At 39.6% G+C, this 16,635-nt stretch overlaps 1 protein-coding gene across 1 annotated transcript; it reads right to left on the bottom strand.

Moving 5' to 3' along the window:
* Nucleotides 1–626: 626 nt before the first annotated feature.
* Nucleotides 627–16,296, bottom strand: xpo5 (exportin 5). The gene is made up of 33 exons (XM_086093679.1): nt 16,097–16,296; nt 15,531–15,652; nt 15,377–15,449; nt 15,162–15,299; nt 14,573–14,755; nt 14,457–14,483; nt 13,811–13,996; nt 13,645–13,721; nt 13,534–13,566; nt 13,170–13,260; nt 12,308–12,391; nt 11,654–11,779; nt 11,486–11,576; nt 11,286–11,396; nt 10,438–10,550; nt 10,201–10,356; nt 9,100–9,141; nt 8,927–9,016; nt 8,275–8,474; nt 8,075–8,177; nt 7,796–7,977; nt 7,625–7,725; nt 7,414–7,510; nt 7,212–7,347; nt 6,496–6,594; nt 6,361–6,407; nt 6,128–6,237; nt 5,880–5,939; nt 4,837–4,931; nt 4,640–4,747; nt 4,379–4,516; nt 3,555–3,719; nt 627–1,950 (listed from the first exon to the last, which is right to left on the bottom strand). The coding sequence occupies exons 1-33, from the start codon at nt 16,196–16,198 to the stop codon at nt 1,801–1,803; spliced, it is 3,636 nt and encodes a 1,211-aa protein (XP_085949805.1). The 5' UTR covers nt 16,199–16,296; the 3' UTR covers nt 627–1,800.
* Between the last annotated feature and the right edge of the window lie 339 nt (nt 16,297–16,635).

The raw sequence follows: 16,635 nt of genomic DNA, 5'->3' as shown, positions 1-16,635 counted from the left end.
TATTTCACTAGTGTGGGTCAGAAAGGCGAGTTTTGAAGACTTGTCGGCGAGTTGAACTCACCTGTTTGCTATCAACTCATTTAACTAGATCGGAAATGTTGTGGTTGCCGTCAAGGTGGTCATGGATGAGGTAAAAGTCAAGGTGAAGTAGAACAGTTCTCACGCTTTTTACACCAAGTACCATCTCGCCAAAATTTTATAAAAAATTGAATTTTATGTATTTTAATGAATATTTGCAATGTTTGAGAACAGTTCTTCTAATATGAATGAGGAATCATTAATTTGTGTAAGTGGTTTTCAAACTTTTTTTTTTTTTTTTAACTACCTCAAAATAAATGTACTACCATCATAACAATCATTTAAAAAAATAAATTTAAAACTGTTGGTAGCCACTGCAAACAAATTGTACAGTGATGAAGTAGTACTACAATTAAATATAGGGGAATAAACTATTATTCAATTAAATACTTCTATTAAACCCAATTGCATATAAAAGTTTAAACATGTTACCAAGTATGAAAAATATTTGTAAATGTTGGAAAAAAGTACATATGTTGTGAAATATAAAGGAATTATTAAAAGTTATTTTAAGTCATTTTTAAATTGAGTTCATTTTCAGCACAAGAAAAAATACAATTTTCTTTTTATTCAAAAGCATACTATCAACCACACTAAACTTTTACAAAGGCTTTCCCTCTTCTTTTCTTTTTTCTTTACAGATCTTTTTAGTGTTACAAGCAGGTTTTTTGTTGCTGTTTTTAAATGGACAATTACCACAGAGACTGACATGAATGTTCCAAGGATTTGAGTCACCTTTTTTGGTTCATGCTTACAAAAATGGGAAAATTAAAAAATAATAATAATCCCAAATGCTAAACTAAATAAACATAATGAAAAGAAAATAATCCTTATTTTTTACAGCTCATTAAAAACAGAGCACATCAAATTAAAATACCTAAAAACAATTCCTCGGACATAATAGGAATGTATCATTGCATTTTTTTAAACTATAAACTCATGAACATGTTTGTTATAATGTGGCCTTGTTTAAACATTGTTTGGCACATACTGTAATGAAAAAACATAACAGAACATAAAATAGTACTTGGGGGAGCTGATTAGAATTGACAAATACCAAGTACTTTACATTATATAAAATACAAAAAAAGCTTATTTTACTATTAAACCATTTCCCTTAAACAAACATTATAGGAAATGATCTACATGAGGTACCAAATAAATGATCCAAAAGTATGAATTATTCCAGTAAAATTCTATTGTTAAAAAAAAGAAAGAAAGTGAGTGCCTCCTTTGTTTAAATACAACACACTGTAATGACAATTTTGATGCAAAACATAACGTGAGCACTTCTGAGCTGATTAGTGTGAATGAGGGGAAAATATTACTCCTCATTAAAATAAGCTTGTTTTGCAGTTTTGAAAAAAATAAATGCTGTGTAATAATAACGATAGTAATAAGTGGCGACGTGACAAGATATTGTTATCCTAAAAGCATAATAGTCTAAGTTATTTTTAACTTATCACAATATCAATAAAAAAATCAATGTGATTGCTGAAATAAATGTTCTTTATGTATGTATAGATTTTCAGTCATTCGGGTTATTGTAATCCGCAAACTCGAGGAACCTGAACCCTTCTTGCTAGCAGAATCATTTCTTGTTTTCCGAAAACGTTAAAAAATGGTGTAGGCAATTAGACTTTCGAATTAACAATATATTGGTTGCAGCACACCTCGAGTCCCAAAAGAGTTTGTTAGAGAAGCTGTGGCCCACTCCTCCTCCTACAAAGAGTTATTCTCCGGATCGAAAAGAGCCGTAAGACCGGTCGTTTCGTCGCTGCTCAGCACATCCTTTTCTGGCTTCACCTTCTTATAGAGAGACGGAAGATTCCGGATGTGGACTTCTTTCCTGAACTGCTGGCACAAAGCTTTCTGTTGGCGAGAGAAAAGCGAGAAGCCTATTAAACGTGCATTCTCCCCTCCTCCCTCTCTCACTTTCTCTCTCTCTCTCTCTCAGGGAAATTCATGCATTCTGCAGAGCAGCGTTTCTCAAACTAGGGGTTGGGACCAAAAATGTGTTTCAAGTTAATTAACTCATTCACTGCCAAAGATGTTTAAATTTGTCAACTGGACTCCAACCGTTTACTGCCACTGACATACTGCAAATATTCACCAAGTATGTTTAACAATAGGTAGGCATGAAAGAGGGTAAAATTCAAACTTCTACACTGTAATGATAAAGCCCCCTGTAGATGGTGGCGTTGCATTACAGGTTTTGAGTAGAAAAAGATTAGGGGGTGAATCTCTGCTTGTCACGTAGATTAGGAGGGAGAGAAAGGCCTACAGGTTGAATTGAACAAGTTTAGAATGAGGAACACTATGTACAAAAAATAAGCCTCTGCCGTTCAATTCGAGCCATGTGGTGAGTCAACATTATTTTGCCATCAAAATCTCCCAGTCCTTTTTTAACTTTTGTATAGTTTGAGATGTTAAATTCACTGTCCTGTTTGACATGTTTCTTCACAAGAAGTTAGTTTTCTCCACTTTTTGATCAGAAACCAAACATGTTCTTCACTAAGGAAAGAAAAAAGCTAGAAAATGTTTTTGCTGAAAGAAGAAGAACAAAAAAAAGTCTCGTCTTTCTTTTGGAAGGCTCCATTCTTATCTCGTCACAGAGCACAATATTTTGTGGTTCTGGAAAGATCCGTTAAAATGCTCTGTAACAGCTGGCAATATGGGAAAATGCTTTAGAAAGGGCTCACAGTGAATGAGTTAGTTAATAGCAGTAAAGTATTCTGGCATGATCGCGTTGTGTGGTAGCACTGAGGCAACACCGCCACCTAAAGATTGATTCTCACATTGATTCTCTTGTAAAAAATAATAATATTTTTTTAAAAAGCTGCGCCTTAAGTTAAGTTTCTATTTTAGAAACAAGTTGTGTTTTTCTTTCCATGCAAGGAAGACACTTGTGGCTGCAACATTTCTTCCTGGAGACCTTTTATACTCTCATGCCCCAGCCAAAGCTCTACATAAGTTATCTGACTCTGTTTTTCATGCCTCCCCTGCGCTTCATAACAAACTATGGTCCACAAACTCATCACTGTGAACTGTATTCCCAGGTTGGATGGCCTGCTTTGGACACTCGTCGGCTGACACACTGGCACAGATTTATTTACAAGGGACTCATAGGGTTACTCCCTCCATACTTGAAAGTGTATCTTCAGCGGAAGTCTGATGGACCTTACGCTCAGCCAGAGAAAGGAAAGATGGCTTTTCAGCATCAAGCACCTTAAGATTTGAACTCTTTACAAAAGACAATTCAACTTCCAGATCTCACAACTTTTGTCTCAGTTTGATGCCATTTTAAAGGACCTGGAAATGAAGTGATTAACCTATTGCCGTTTTTGATTTACCGTTTTAACTGTACGTAATGATTTGCGCCTCTTAGCCAGGACTCCCTTGAAAAAGAGATCCGCGGATCTCAATGGGATTTTCCTGGTAAAAAGAAAAGAAAAAAAGACCAGATATGACATTACCCCAACGGCCCCAGCGATGAGCTTCCTGAATTTTTCTCTCCTCTTCTTCTCGCCGACCTTCTGCGTGTTGGGCTCCAGCAGCCTGCGGTCGTACATGTCCAGAGACTCCATATCGATGTTGGGGATCTGGTTCATCACCGCCCGCAGCTCAATGTAGCGAGGGCGCTGAGGAAGGACAGGAACGAGTTACACGGAAATTATTTGTTGTATTGGACATGGTGGACCAAAAGTAGGTACCCTGTATACACTTTTTAAAAGAAGGGAAAGGGAAGCAAGGAAGGAGTGACAATGAAAGCAGGAAGGAAGAAAAATAAAGAAGGAAGGAAGAGGAATGAAAGGGCAAAGGAAGAAAAGAGGGAGGGAGGATGGATGGTAGAAAAGAAGGACAAGAGAAGAACTGATGAGGAAAGGAATGAGGGAGAGGTGGATCTAATGAAAAGAATGGGGGAAATGATTCGTGGAAAAATAAAGGAAATAAGGAAGAAAAGAAGAAGATGCATGGAATGAAAGAAAATAAGGAAACAAAAACATACCGAAGTGAAGTGGATGCTAAGGAGGAAGGTTTGAGAGAAGATAGCAAAGTTGGATCAAGAAAAGGAGGGCGGAAAAGAAAAAGAACCAAGGAAGGAAAGAAGGATTGCTGTAAGGAAGAAAGGAATGACCTATGAGAATCAAGGAAAGAGGGTGACAAAATGATGTGAGATGAATGGTAGGAACAATTAATGAATGTAAGGAATGAAAACAAGGCTATATTAAAGAAACAAAGTACAGAACTCCTTCAACACCGTACCATTTTTGGCCCACGGAGTGTGTGTTGGCCTTACCAGGTTGTCGTAGATTTGCATGGCCAGCTGAGAGAGGCTGGCATTGCAGACCTCGTGTTGCCCGTGCGTCTGGAGAGCCTTGAGGACGCTGACAAAGAACCAAGAGACTGCCTCTTGAAGAAGGTTGAATCCCATCACCTGCACAAGAACAAAACCAAATTGAACAAAGTCACTTGTCATAACCGACCAGCAACCTCCACTCCATGGAAAGAGTCATATCAATCCAATTGTGTGTAGCAACAATTCAAAAGGTTGTCCTGCCTGCCGCAGAAGAGTCCAGCAGATGATGGAAGCCGCGCGGTGACAGTAAGTGGCGTCCCTCCACGACAGCGAGGTGAAGGAAAAGGACAACAGGGTCATGTAGATGTTCTGCGTAAAGAAGAAAAATACAAGTGAAAAACATTTTGAGTGTTCAGTAAGTTCTCGTGTGTGATATCAAGGATCGTGACAGTCCTGACCTCATCCTTCATCAGGCTTTTCCCCAGCTCGGTGAGCTCTTCTGTGGCCGGGGCAGCGGACGACGCCTGCGTTGAGTCCATCATCACGTCGTCTTCTGCACATTTTAAAGAAGCGCCCTTAGAATTTATTCATTTATCTAGTTGTGTGAACACAAATATTAAAGACCAAAATAATGAGGATTTTTTGCAATAGATGTACTGCATTTCTCAAACGTATTACTGTATATTTTATTCATAATTAGGGCTTGACCGATACAGATTTGAGATAATGTGAGACAGACTAAAACTCTTATAACCAATTAATCAGCTTTTAATTAAAATAAATAAAAAAATTAAATTAAATTAAAAAAATATATATATACACACAATGACTAAAACGTCTACAAACATAAAAACTGACAAAACGTTTTGATGGTTTTACAATGCTTTGACCTTTAGTCTGTTTAACTTTACAACAGAAAAAAAAATCTTGTTTTTTTTTGGGGGGGTCATTATCTTTGTCTTATTATTACGGTGTTTCAATAACCGCTAATGAATTCTTGCGTAAACCAGCCAATTTGAAGTTAATTGCTTAATTAACTTTCTTCTCTTTCTACAGCGAGTGAGGAGGAAGAGGGAAGAATTGAGAGAGGTGGGAGGGTGGGGATAAGGCGAGACGCTTATTGTCCTTAAAATAAAAAATAAACATAAATAAATAAAAATAAGTATACATGTGTAGGTGCAAGCGTGTCCCCAAGGACAATGAGGGTCTAAAAATAGCTCACCAGTGATGGGACACTGACTTGCTAAGAAGAATGTCAACATTTATTTATTTAAACTTAGCATGGTACACAATATTTAATATTTAGGTTAAAAATGAAAGAGAATGTGTTGAGTATTTTTTAAAAGGACATTTTAAGAGCTGTAATTTTAATACCGTGATACCGCAATATTTTTGCTCACTGTTATCATACCGTCAAAATCTAATATATGCCCATGCCTACTGTCAAGCCACATTTATAATGGTGTATCAATATTTTCCTTATGCCAGATATGATTCTCACCTTCTATTTCCTCCTTATTGGCAGCAGGTTCGGCCACTTTTCGTGAAATGCAGCTTACAGCTGAAAATGACAAACATTACAAAATCATCACAAAAAAACAACAACACAAATATGAGTAAAAACAAACCTCACACTCCATACATACACTGACCCACATCCACTCACCCCATTGCCAACCATGCTCATCCCTATTTTTTAGAATGTAAAACAAAACAAAAAAAATGGAGGCGGGGAGTAGAAAAACATACTGATGAAATCCAGCATGTCCCTGGTGAGAAGGCGCACCAGCTGCTCCTCCAACATCTCCTCTGTCACCTGACTCTCCTGACACACCACCTCCTCCTCTTCCTCCTCACCACTGACAAAAAACAAAAACCCTGTTTTTTTTAACACGTTTGACAGAATACATATCCTGACAGACATCCAGAATAGGAACATTTAAACCCACTGAGGTATAAAATAATATTCCGTGCAGACTTACTTGGCAGAAGCTCTCTGGATAATGACTTGCCACTTCATGTTTAAACGCTACATGACGTATAAAAAGAGAAGGCAGGAGAGTGAGCAACTGGCTTGACAGGCGCTTCCTAATAGACTTTATAGTTGAGTATAAAACCTGCAGCATGTAGGTGAAGAGCGGGCCGAGCAAGGGGCACAGGAGACTGTCGTTGTATTCTGCGGGACACGACAGCACCAACTGCCTTAGAAACAAGCGTTTACATCGGTTAAGGAATTGTCACTTTAGATCTTGTCAGAAACATATTCAACAAAAAAACACACATTAAAATACGTAGGCCTGTACATTCCACTGTGATCCATTTAAAAAATGCTGCTCTGAGAGTAAAAGGGTTCCAGACTTTTAAAAAAAATTGTTGTCTATGAACTCAAAGTTATGTAACATTGGTTATATTGTTGCGTGCATGTTAGAGATGCATGGTGTTAAGCTTTGTGATTTTCCATTTCAAGTGCTTTGCCGCCATCTTGTGGCATATATGTGTAATTACAAACCCATTTTGGGAGGGGTGTCAATTATTTGATGATTTTTGCTATTTGCAGCAGGGCTCACAGTCCCTTATTCCTATGCGAAAAGCATTCGTTTTTTTTTCTTTTTTATAAATCATATTGTTAAATTGCCACCCCTCAGAGTGTTTGGTTTATTCAAGACAAAATTGTCCTAAGATATGACTGTGAATGTTATTTTTTCTGAGAGACTGTAGACTCCAGCTTGACTGTGGCCCTAATGAGGATAAGCACTATAGAAAAAGAATGAGTGTTACTAAACTGTGCAGGCATATCAAAAGGAACCACCAAACAAAAGCAAAAGAGGATATGAATGACAGGGCGAAGTCTGTAGTCCGGCACGTGGTCGAGGGAGAAGAAAGTCAAGGCGGATATTTCTTCGGCCAGCCTATCGATCTTGTGGAAATCCTGCTGCAGCGAAAGCCCTCCGTTTCCCAGGATTTGGAAACTGCAGAAGAGGCAACATGGGGATATGAATATAGGAAGTGACACTCAAAAGTGGGGTTTCACTTACCAGTTGTCGTACAGCTGGCTGAAAAAGAACTGCATTCGTTCCAAATTAGTTTTAAAGGACGGCGCGTCATCCGAATCCTGAACAGGATGAGCCAGACCTGGAGAACATAAGGTTGGAATTGTGCTGTGTCACTTCCACCAAACAGTGAAAATCCACCATAAGATGATGTTGTCCTGGCTGCTTCAGGGGAAAATTAGCAAAAAAGGCTCACCGAGAACCAGATTCCTCTCTCCGTCCATCAGCTCGTGCGCTCTGGTAAAGGTCTCACTCAGGCGAGCTCTGTTCTCCGGCGCAAACAAACTGTTTTGAGTTCTGTGGGGGGGATGGAAGAAAAACTTGAAAATCCTTCATTCAGATGGCTTGGTGAATCTCCAGCACGTACTTGACAAGAGCCAGAAGATTGGGCAGGAAGGCTAAAAACTGGGTGGCGCAGGGGTTTCTGTAGACGGGAGTGCCTGACGCCGAGTGGCCCACGAAGAAACCTCCAGCCTTGGCGGCCTCTGGGTCCGCAGGCCAGCGCGCCCGCTTCACCACGGCCAGCATGGCGTTCAAACAGAAGCCCAGCTGGGAGAAGGTTGGAAAGAAAACATTAGCAAATGCTGCTCTTGGTTGACTTAAGTCCTCTGGGAAATGCGATTTAATAAGATATGTTATTTCTTACCCTCCCCCTGTTGGTGCCGGCAGCTTCCGCCTCTTGGTGCTGCTCGTTGACTACTTGATCGGCTCCAATGAAGGATAGGAACACGGCGGGATTGGAAAGCACTCTGGCAGGCGAAGCAGGGCCAACATTCAATGAACAAAAAGTTGCAACAGAGCTAAAAAAAAAAAACACTTCAAAAGCGGAAGAGACTCAAAACTCACTGCTTCGTGGCGTCTGAGGTCCAGTCGGCCATCACGGAGGCCAGCAGCTCATCTATGAACGCCTTCTGCTTCTCAAAGTCCTTGAACTCGTTACTGATGAGCACCAGAGACTCTATCAGGGCACACTTCTGCATAAACGTAAGTGTGGCGTCGCTGGAGAACATCTTCTTCACCTGGTTGTAAAACATGTCGAAACAAGGCTGCGACAAGAGGAGAAAGATAAATGGCTTACAAAGTACCACCTAAAAAATACTTTGCTCTCTAAGTGACCAACATTAAAATTTAGTAGGAAAGAATTAAAACAGCACTTCACTTTTTCCACATTTTGCCATGTTAAAGCCTTAACATCAGTGGTTGGAAAAAATAAAAAAAAAAAAAAGTAAAAAAAAAAGTAAAACTCCTATTACACAGATTCATAAAATATTTTTTCCAAAGGCCAGTTCCTGCCTATTTTCTACATAAAAGAAAAAACTTTTGATTTCTTGAGAATGTAGATTTTCTGAAGTAAAATCTTAAAAATGTTAATCCAGTGTGTGGAGAGAATCTTCATAAAACATACAAGTTTCACTTTTTGAATCAAAATCAAACTACAGATCCCTCCCCCACAATATACACTCGTACACATACTTCAACTTTGATTCAATTCAATTACCAAAATCAACTGTGGATAATCTCTGCAAATCTTGATGATGGCGGAGCAGGCGTGTCTCCTCACGTTGTTTACAGCTCGGGTGCGTGGTACCTGTGTTTTTAGTAGATTTGTTCAGTATTTAATCTACATGTTGTGGAAAAAGCAGTGAATGCTATTGTGTGTAGGTGTCCTACCTTAATTTCTTGAACAGACCCAAACGAAACAGTTTCAAAAAGCTGCAAAGCCAAAACAGATAGGGGAATGAATGTTACCATTTTGCAAAACGATCAGAATATTCCCACAATAAATACTGAAAGTTTTACATTACAAGCAGAATTGGAAACATTCCCTTCTCAGAAGTAAAGTTGCACATTTAATTCCCCACAAATAGTGGTAGTTGCTAACCAAAACTGCAGCACTGAAGCTTGTGAAGAGAGCTGAATTTAAGTGCAGAGTCTACATTTTCTGTTGATTCCTCCGTATACCATCTGTCAGCAAGAACCCATGTTGTGCGTCATGTGTTATTAGTCACACTTTAACGATTAAATATTTGCTTAACAAATATTCAAAGCTTGATTCAAATTTGTGATGTGATGGGTGGGGTTTAGGCCAATTAACCAAAACAACCCTGCCGCTCCCTGATTTCTTCTGACGGCACACCGCAAGGGGGTGCGTCCGGTAGGCCCAGCGGTGCTTCCCGCGTTCACGTGCCTGCTGCACGGCAGTACAAAAAGGCAAATAGTCAAGTCTGCAAATGATCCTGTTACCACAAGCTTAGTGGAAGTGGAGGAACATCATCAAGGTCCTCATTGTCTCTGCAGCCTTCTGACATTCGCTGTACTGGCAATTGGTTTATAAATTTATGAATGGGAAGAGAAACAGCTTGGCCACCTTGTGAAGCAATGCAGCTAGGTCGTAGTGATCGGACAGGCACATCCGTCTAAATTACCGCGGAGCTCTGCGGAGAGCAACTGACGGGTTTCATCATCAATCATGATGGAGACCACAGCAGAAGTACACACTAATCACCAGGGGAATTTTACATGATAAAGAAGTCGGAATTGAGCAAGAATTGCATCAGAATATTGTGGGTAATGAATGAGAATACAATATGTGAAATGAGCCGAAATACAGTTAGAAAAAATTTGTGCTGTGAAATAAGTGTACGTTTTTACCAGACTTAAGCTATAATATTGAAAGCTAAATCAGAATATTCCGAGAAATAAATTGCAATCACGTGAGTAAAATCTAAAGTCGCCCCTGCAACGTCAGCACATTCAATACCCTTGACTGACCTTGCAAAGGACCTGAGGCAGGACCTGCCGTCTGTATTTGACAAAGGGGAAAAGAGTGGACACGTTGGTGAGCACGCATGACACTATGTGAGGATCTTGGGTGTCAAAGCTCAGCACAGCCTGCAGCAGCTCCATGCTCCCGTCCACGGGCAATTTCTGCACAGTCACATTCAAAAGTATTGAGCTTATAATTGAGCCATCAACTACCATGTCAGGTTTATAAGCTGCGTCCGTTACCTCCTCCTCGAGACTCTTCAAGACCTGTGGCACCACGCACTCCATGAAGACGGTCACGGCATCCCACTCCAGCACTGGCGTGGAGAAGAGCGAGCTCAGCCCCTTGCCCCGAGCTGGAGAAAGTGTGAGATTAGCAAGTATCACATCATACACTTTACAATTACCATTACAATATAGCTAATTTACATCATTATTCACAAATATGTTTAGAACTGTGGGTACATTAGCTTTTTTCAAAATGGACCTGGTTGATCTCTTTAGCTCTGCTGGCCATTTTTTAAATAACTACTATTTCTTCATCCGTTCTTTGCAGTTGAGGCTGCATCAAAGCCTTCTGTATGCTCTAGCATAAAAAACATACTGTAAACATTTAAAATAGAACGTATTTATACGTTTTGGGAGCACATGCGTTAAATAATTATTAACTTGGATGAATGAAGGCAAAATGTTTTTTTTTGTTTTTTTAAAGTAAAGTAAGTCCTTTTACAAGAAAAAAGTAAGTTTGCAAGAATCAAGTCATAATACAAAGTACAGTAACAAGTCTAAACTTTAGGATATTTATTTCTTGTAACACTACACTTTTGTTTTTTTGTAGTGTTATTTTCTTCCCCCACAAAATTAAGACTTTACAATTCCAGGTAATAAAGACAGCTAAAAACTATTGAGGACTGATTACCATTTTCTTTTGAAAAATAAAACGAAAATGCAAATCTCGTATTCCAACCAACCTTTTTGCAATTGTATGAAACACACAACTTGGGTTCAACTTCATCCAACAATCATGCACTTTTTAATAATTTAAGCACTCTGATTAAAGAGTGATTGGAGCAGTCTGCAAAAGTACGTACCTGTAGCATTGCCAAGCTGGTATTGCAGCGACATGGCGGCCATCTGAAAAGCCTCCAAGGGAACAAGGCGACAAGCGCACCGCACGTCCTCTCCCAGGTGCGCCCGGAACGCTAAGAGGGAGAGCGACACATGTCCAAAACATTCCATGACATTTACAGAGGGATACAATTCCTCACATTTCAACAGAAGAAACGCTTACAATTAAAGAAAGCGTTGAAATCCTCGTCACTGTCAAAGTCCACACGCGAGTATTGACAACTAGGGTGATCGTTTCTGCTGGGGAAACCCGTCTGGACAGAAAAAAACAAAACATGAATGAACATCCGCGTTGGTTCCAAATGCACTGCGACAATGACAACACGCTGACCTTGACGAAGTTGCTTATGGACGATCTGAGGAACTTGATGGCCATTTCTACAACAATGGGCTCCTGGGAGAGAGTCTCGTGTTTGAAGACGGACGCCCACGTAGGCTGAGTGGACCACCTCAGAAACTGTGGTGCAAAAGACACATTCAATTAAAACTTTTTTTTCTATAAAAAGGTTTCTACACAAAAGGTCTAATCACCAATTTCATCAAAACAATAAACTACAGGTAATAACGCGGTGGTACCATTTTGTTCATTCGCAGTGGGCTCACACTCGCCTGGCTCAAACACTTTTTCGTTTAGGTATTTGTTTACTATTTTGTTTCATTGTTCTTTAACATTTTCTTTCTCTAAAAAACATTGTCACTGCCTGCTCCTGAACCATACTCACTCTTTTAAGACATCTATGAAACCCAAAATAAAAAAATGTGTCTGCGAAATCCACAAAATCATCTGACACATTGTCAATAGGATGAATTTAGGAGTGACTTCAAACTGTTTCTGCTACAAGACCACCTGACCACAATTGCAATTACAAATATTTTGTGCAATGCCTGTCAGATAACTTTTCAAGATGTCAAAATAGAGACACAGATGTCCCCAAATTTTATCTGCAAGGTAGTGTGTAAGAATTTGCTGTTCATTTCCTCTTACCAGGCTGGAATGTGTCGTGAAAGCCAACAAGGCTTCCAAGTACTTGCTGAGGTTTGCAGGAACATCTACTTTGACATCAGAACCCTGTGGAGACATTTTACGTATCATTTATGTGGGGACCGTTTGGAGATTTAAAAGCTTAGATTCCACCGAGCTCTGAAGTTGGGTTCATTTGGTACAGTACGCAGTATCTTTTACATCTAGTACCAAAAATGTCGGACCTCAAAAAAGTAATTGTGATCTATATCACCGAGCCTGCAAATATTAATTTCAAGTGGCAACTTTGGCAACTTTTATAATGATTCACATAGCCTAAACCACTGATTTTCAGCTCGTGATAAAAAAGATAAACATTTACATGTAATTGCATTCAGTTTTTATTTTATTTCCAAGAACAGTAGTGAGGTGTACCGAGTTCCCACATGGAACGTACAATATTGAGTAAGCATCAAGCAATGTTACTCACTTGTGCTTTAGTCACTTGCTATTCTAAACAAATATTTTTACAATGCAGTTTAGCCTTTGGCTAGTAGACAATTGGATAACTACCAATATACCTTTGGTGGTGCATCAAACATTTAAAACTGCATCTAAAAATGTTACATACGTTACTAGTATTTTCAGATTATTTTTTAACAAAAAAAAATGCTTTATTCTCAACTCCAAATAGGTCACAACTTTGCAACAATATGAAATATGGGTCACACGGCGACAACCACTGGCCTAAACAATTACAAATAGAGAGCAGGTGCGTTTTCCCGCCTTTTTTTCCCATGTCGCTGCTCTGTAACACGGCACTGACATGGAATGTGTGGTCTGAACAAACGCACATTTTACACAATAAAATGACTTTCATACATACCACCAGTGAGGTGAGCTGACTTCCCAGTGCACACAGCACCTGACACAACCTCTTGAGGAACACGTAGCGCCGCTCCACCACCACAACTGGTCTACAATACATAAACACAGTCACCGTCTACGTAATATTAGAAACATCACAGAGTCCTACCTTAAACCTTTTTGGGTTGTGGCCCTGCCAGAACCTGCTATGGCTCTGTACTATATATTCATGATATAATACAATACGTTTCAATAATTTATTTATTTCATATTTAGCGTTTTTATACTGTTAAAGTTAAGATTTTAAAAAAATATTTTTGTGTAGTGGTCCCGGGCAACTGTTAATGTAGAACACTGCATCCACATCTGTACCATCTACTTACTGTGTTTCAGAGGAGGTCGGACCGTCGGCTGACCTGGAAGGAGACACACCAGGTTGAAACGACCACTAAATACTAAAGAAAGCGCACAATGAGAATCACAAGTGCACTCACTGGGCTGCAGAAAGAATATAATTAATGGCGACGTCCTCAAACAGCAGCATGAACGGTTTCCTCTCCTCCAGTTTGCCCTGCGGAACAACAACAACAACACACATTTCTAAGCTGTAACAAAAATTCCATAATAATGATACCCAACATCTCTCCTGTCGAGTCGAACCTTGCGGCTAATGGCGATGAGAAGGCACTCGGCCGCCTCCAGCTGCAGCTCAGGTTCGCTCAGCAGTAGACACAAACTCTCCAGCAGACGGCAGTTCCCAGACGTGATGTACACCAGAGACACCCAGTCGATGTAGCCGGCCAACGTGCTCAGGGTCGCCACGGCCACTTTGCAGTGAGCCCTGGCCTGACATAACACACAACGGCCTTTTTTGGTGACGTTTGTCAAACGACGATTTTGATTGAAAAGCCATTCTACAGTTTGTAAAGTCAGCATTTTTCCTTGTCGCAACATAAACATAAAAAATTACATTTTGCATTTCATCACACAACATAACATTTAAAAGTCAGCTAGCTTAATGCTAACACAAAATACAAACGGTCATAGATAGGCTAAAAAAAACTAGCATGTTTCATAGTTATAATCCAACAGACAATAAAATACAAACACAACAGTGACACATATAAAAAATGTTACTCACAGGTATGTAATCCTCTAGGAAAAAAAATGAAAATGACTAATATTTCTAAAATATATTTGTATTGGTGATTTTGGGGGATGCTGGAACAGATAATGGAACTTTCAGTCATTTCAATGGGGGAAAAATATTATATACAAGTTGAAAACATGGAAAAGAATCACTCACCTTCATTTCATGTTCTGGCGACCCTTTCTAAGTAAAACAGACCAGATTGATATTTTGGTCAATTAATGCAGCTTGTCCAAGATTAAAGATCTTATCTTTTCAACATCTTATTTTACCAGTTTCCGGTACCCTTCGATGTTTAGGTGCAGAATGGCCATTAGGAAGCTGAAGATACTCTCCATGTTCTGCGAGAGCGTCTGCTGGATGTCTCGGCGCCGCTGCTGATGCAGTGTCTGGAAGGTGATCACATCTTCCGCCAGCCGCAGCAGGATCAGCATCACCAGCTCTGTCTGGGCTTCCTACGTGAATGGTGTCAGTTTCATGAATAAAGAATAAACTTTGAATACTCTTTTTTTTAATTTGACTTTTTTGTAACTTGTATTACAAAAGAGGAACCACCCTCATGTGTGAGTTTACATGAGATGCTAGCATACCTCACAAGAGTCAAGTTCAGCATACATCTCGTCACTAACTTTCCAAGTTACAATGTTTTACAGAGGTTAACTACTTTTAAAATGACAGTTAAAGGGTTCCTACAGCTCAATACTTTTTAATTCCATTTTGAATTGAATTCAAGTTCACTATGTTCCCAACATCCCAACGTCTCTCATGGATTCAAAGCCATTCAATACCTAAGTGTTTCGCCGCCATCTTGTGGCATCAATGTCCCCTGCTATCAGGGGAGGTTCACTGAATTGTACACACCCCTTCGCTCGAGAGTGTCTCCATCTCCTTTAGCATATTCGGCCAATTCTGCGGCCATTCCCTCTTGATCATTTCCACCACCACTCGTGAGAGGACATCTTTGATGTAGCTTTCCTCCTCCAGGATCGGATGTGTACCCTGAGTGCAAATCAAAACCTAGCCATTACAGTTATGAAAAAAAAGGAAAAAAAAGTGCACCAACACATCATACTCACTTTTGACAAGAGCTGCATGGTGCAGTCTTTGACCTGGACTTTCTCTTGTTGTTGCATATCGTTCCATCGGAACCTACGAGGGGAAAAGATGCTTATTGCAAATGTTCATTTGCATTAAATTGTTAAAGCCCTTAAAGTTAATTGTGAGACTCACTTGATGACGTGTTCAAAAATTTGCAGGCCAAAGTGCCTGATTACAGCTGGCTGGGATTTGTCTGCTAGATGTAAGGCGCATGGGACACACAGTAGGCTTTTCTCTTTAAACTCTTCGAAAAACTGTCAAAAAGACAACACATGTCATGTCATCCCACGTTCCCAACATATTTTAAGATAAAGTAACCCCATATCATAAGTATAACCTTACAACTGAATGGCTAAAACTTAACAACTAACATTAGATTGTTTATTTCAGTCATTCATTCCATCCATCCACCCAGTTTATATAAACATATTGGTCCTTTATCATACTCCACGTGACGCCGGCGTTTGAATGAACGTAATGGAACGATGTTAGCAATATAGCTAACTTTCAAAACATCTAGCAACCAACTGCCAGTACGTATAGCAGAAGAGCCACTTTAACAACATTAATGATTCAGGACTAATGTTGAGAAAGTGTTTGACTTCAGAACAACACTACAGGTTTTTTTTAAATAACTCATTCAACTAAGTGACGCGTTTAGCTACCAGCTAGTAGCAACGAGCTAGCAACGATTCTACCTTTAGGGCCTCCAGCCGGTATATCTGACTCGATTCCGCATCCATGGTCACGTTCACAGCCTTGATAAGCTGCTCACACGTAGCGGTTACATTCTCCTCCATGGTCCACGGAGCACTGGGCTAATGTTTACAAGGAGACGAGCCGTAAACCACCTGCTCCACCGTCGGAGGCGACGTCCACACAAACCCAACGTGCGGAAAATGTGACACTGAATACTTTTTGAACCTTTCGCTTGCTGTAGAAGGACGTTCCTGGGAAATGTAGTTTTTATTGAAAACTCCAGTCTTAACTGCGGAAAATAGCAGTTGTAAAGTACATACAATGTGGGTCACCAAATATTGTATTCGTGTCATTATAAAATACCCAAAATGACTGTTTGTAAATTGGCAATTGCATAAATCAACCTGGTAGCAAAGGTGAGAAAATATTTAGCTGGTATCCCAAAATTGAAAAAACGATTACATTAATATTTATGCATTTTAAAATGTGTATATGTTTTTGTGTGAATCCATTTGTTTTCAAAGGAAACAAAACTCGT

Source organism: Leptonotus elevatus, chromosome 13, assembly GCF_054856555.1.
Source record: "Leptonotus elevatus isolate MCC_2025b chromosome 13, RoL_Lele_1.0, whole genome shotgun sequence".
In the NCBI taxonomy this organism is placed as follows: Eukaryota; Metazoa; Chordata; class Actinopteri; order Syngnathiformes; family Syngnathidae; genus Leptonotus; species Leptonotus elevatus.
This window is presented reverse-complemented; position numbering and strand designations above follow the sequence as displayed.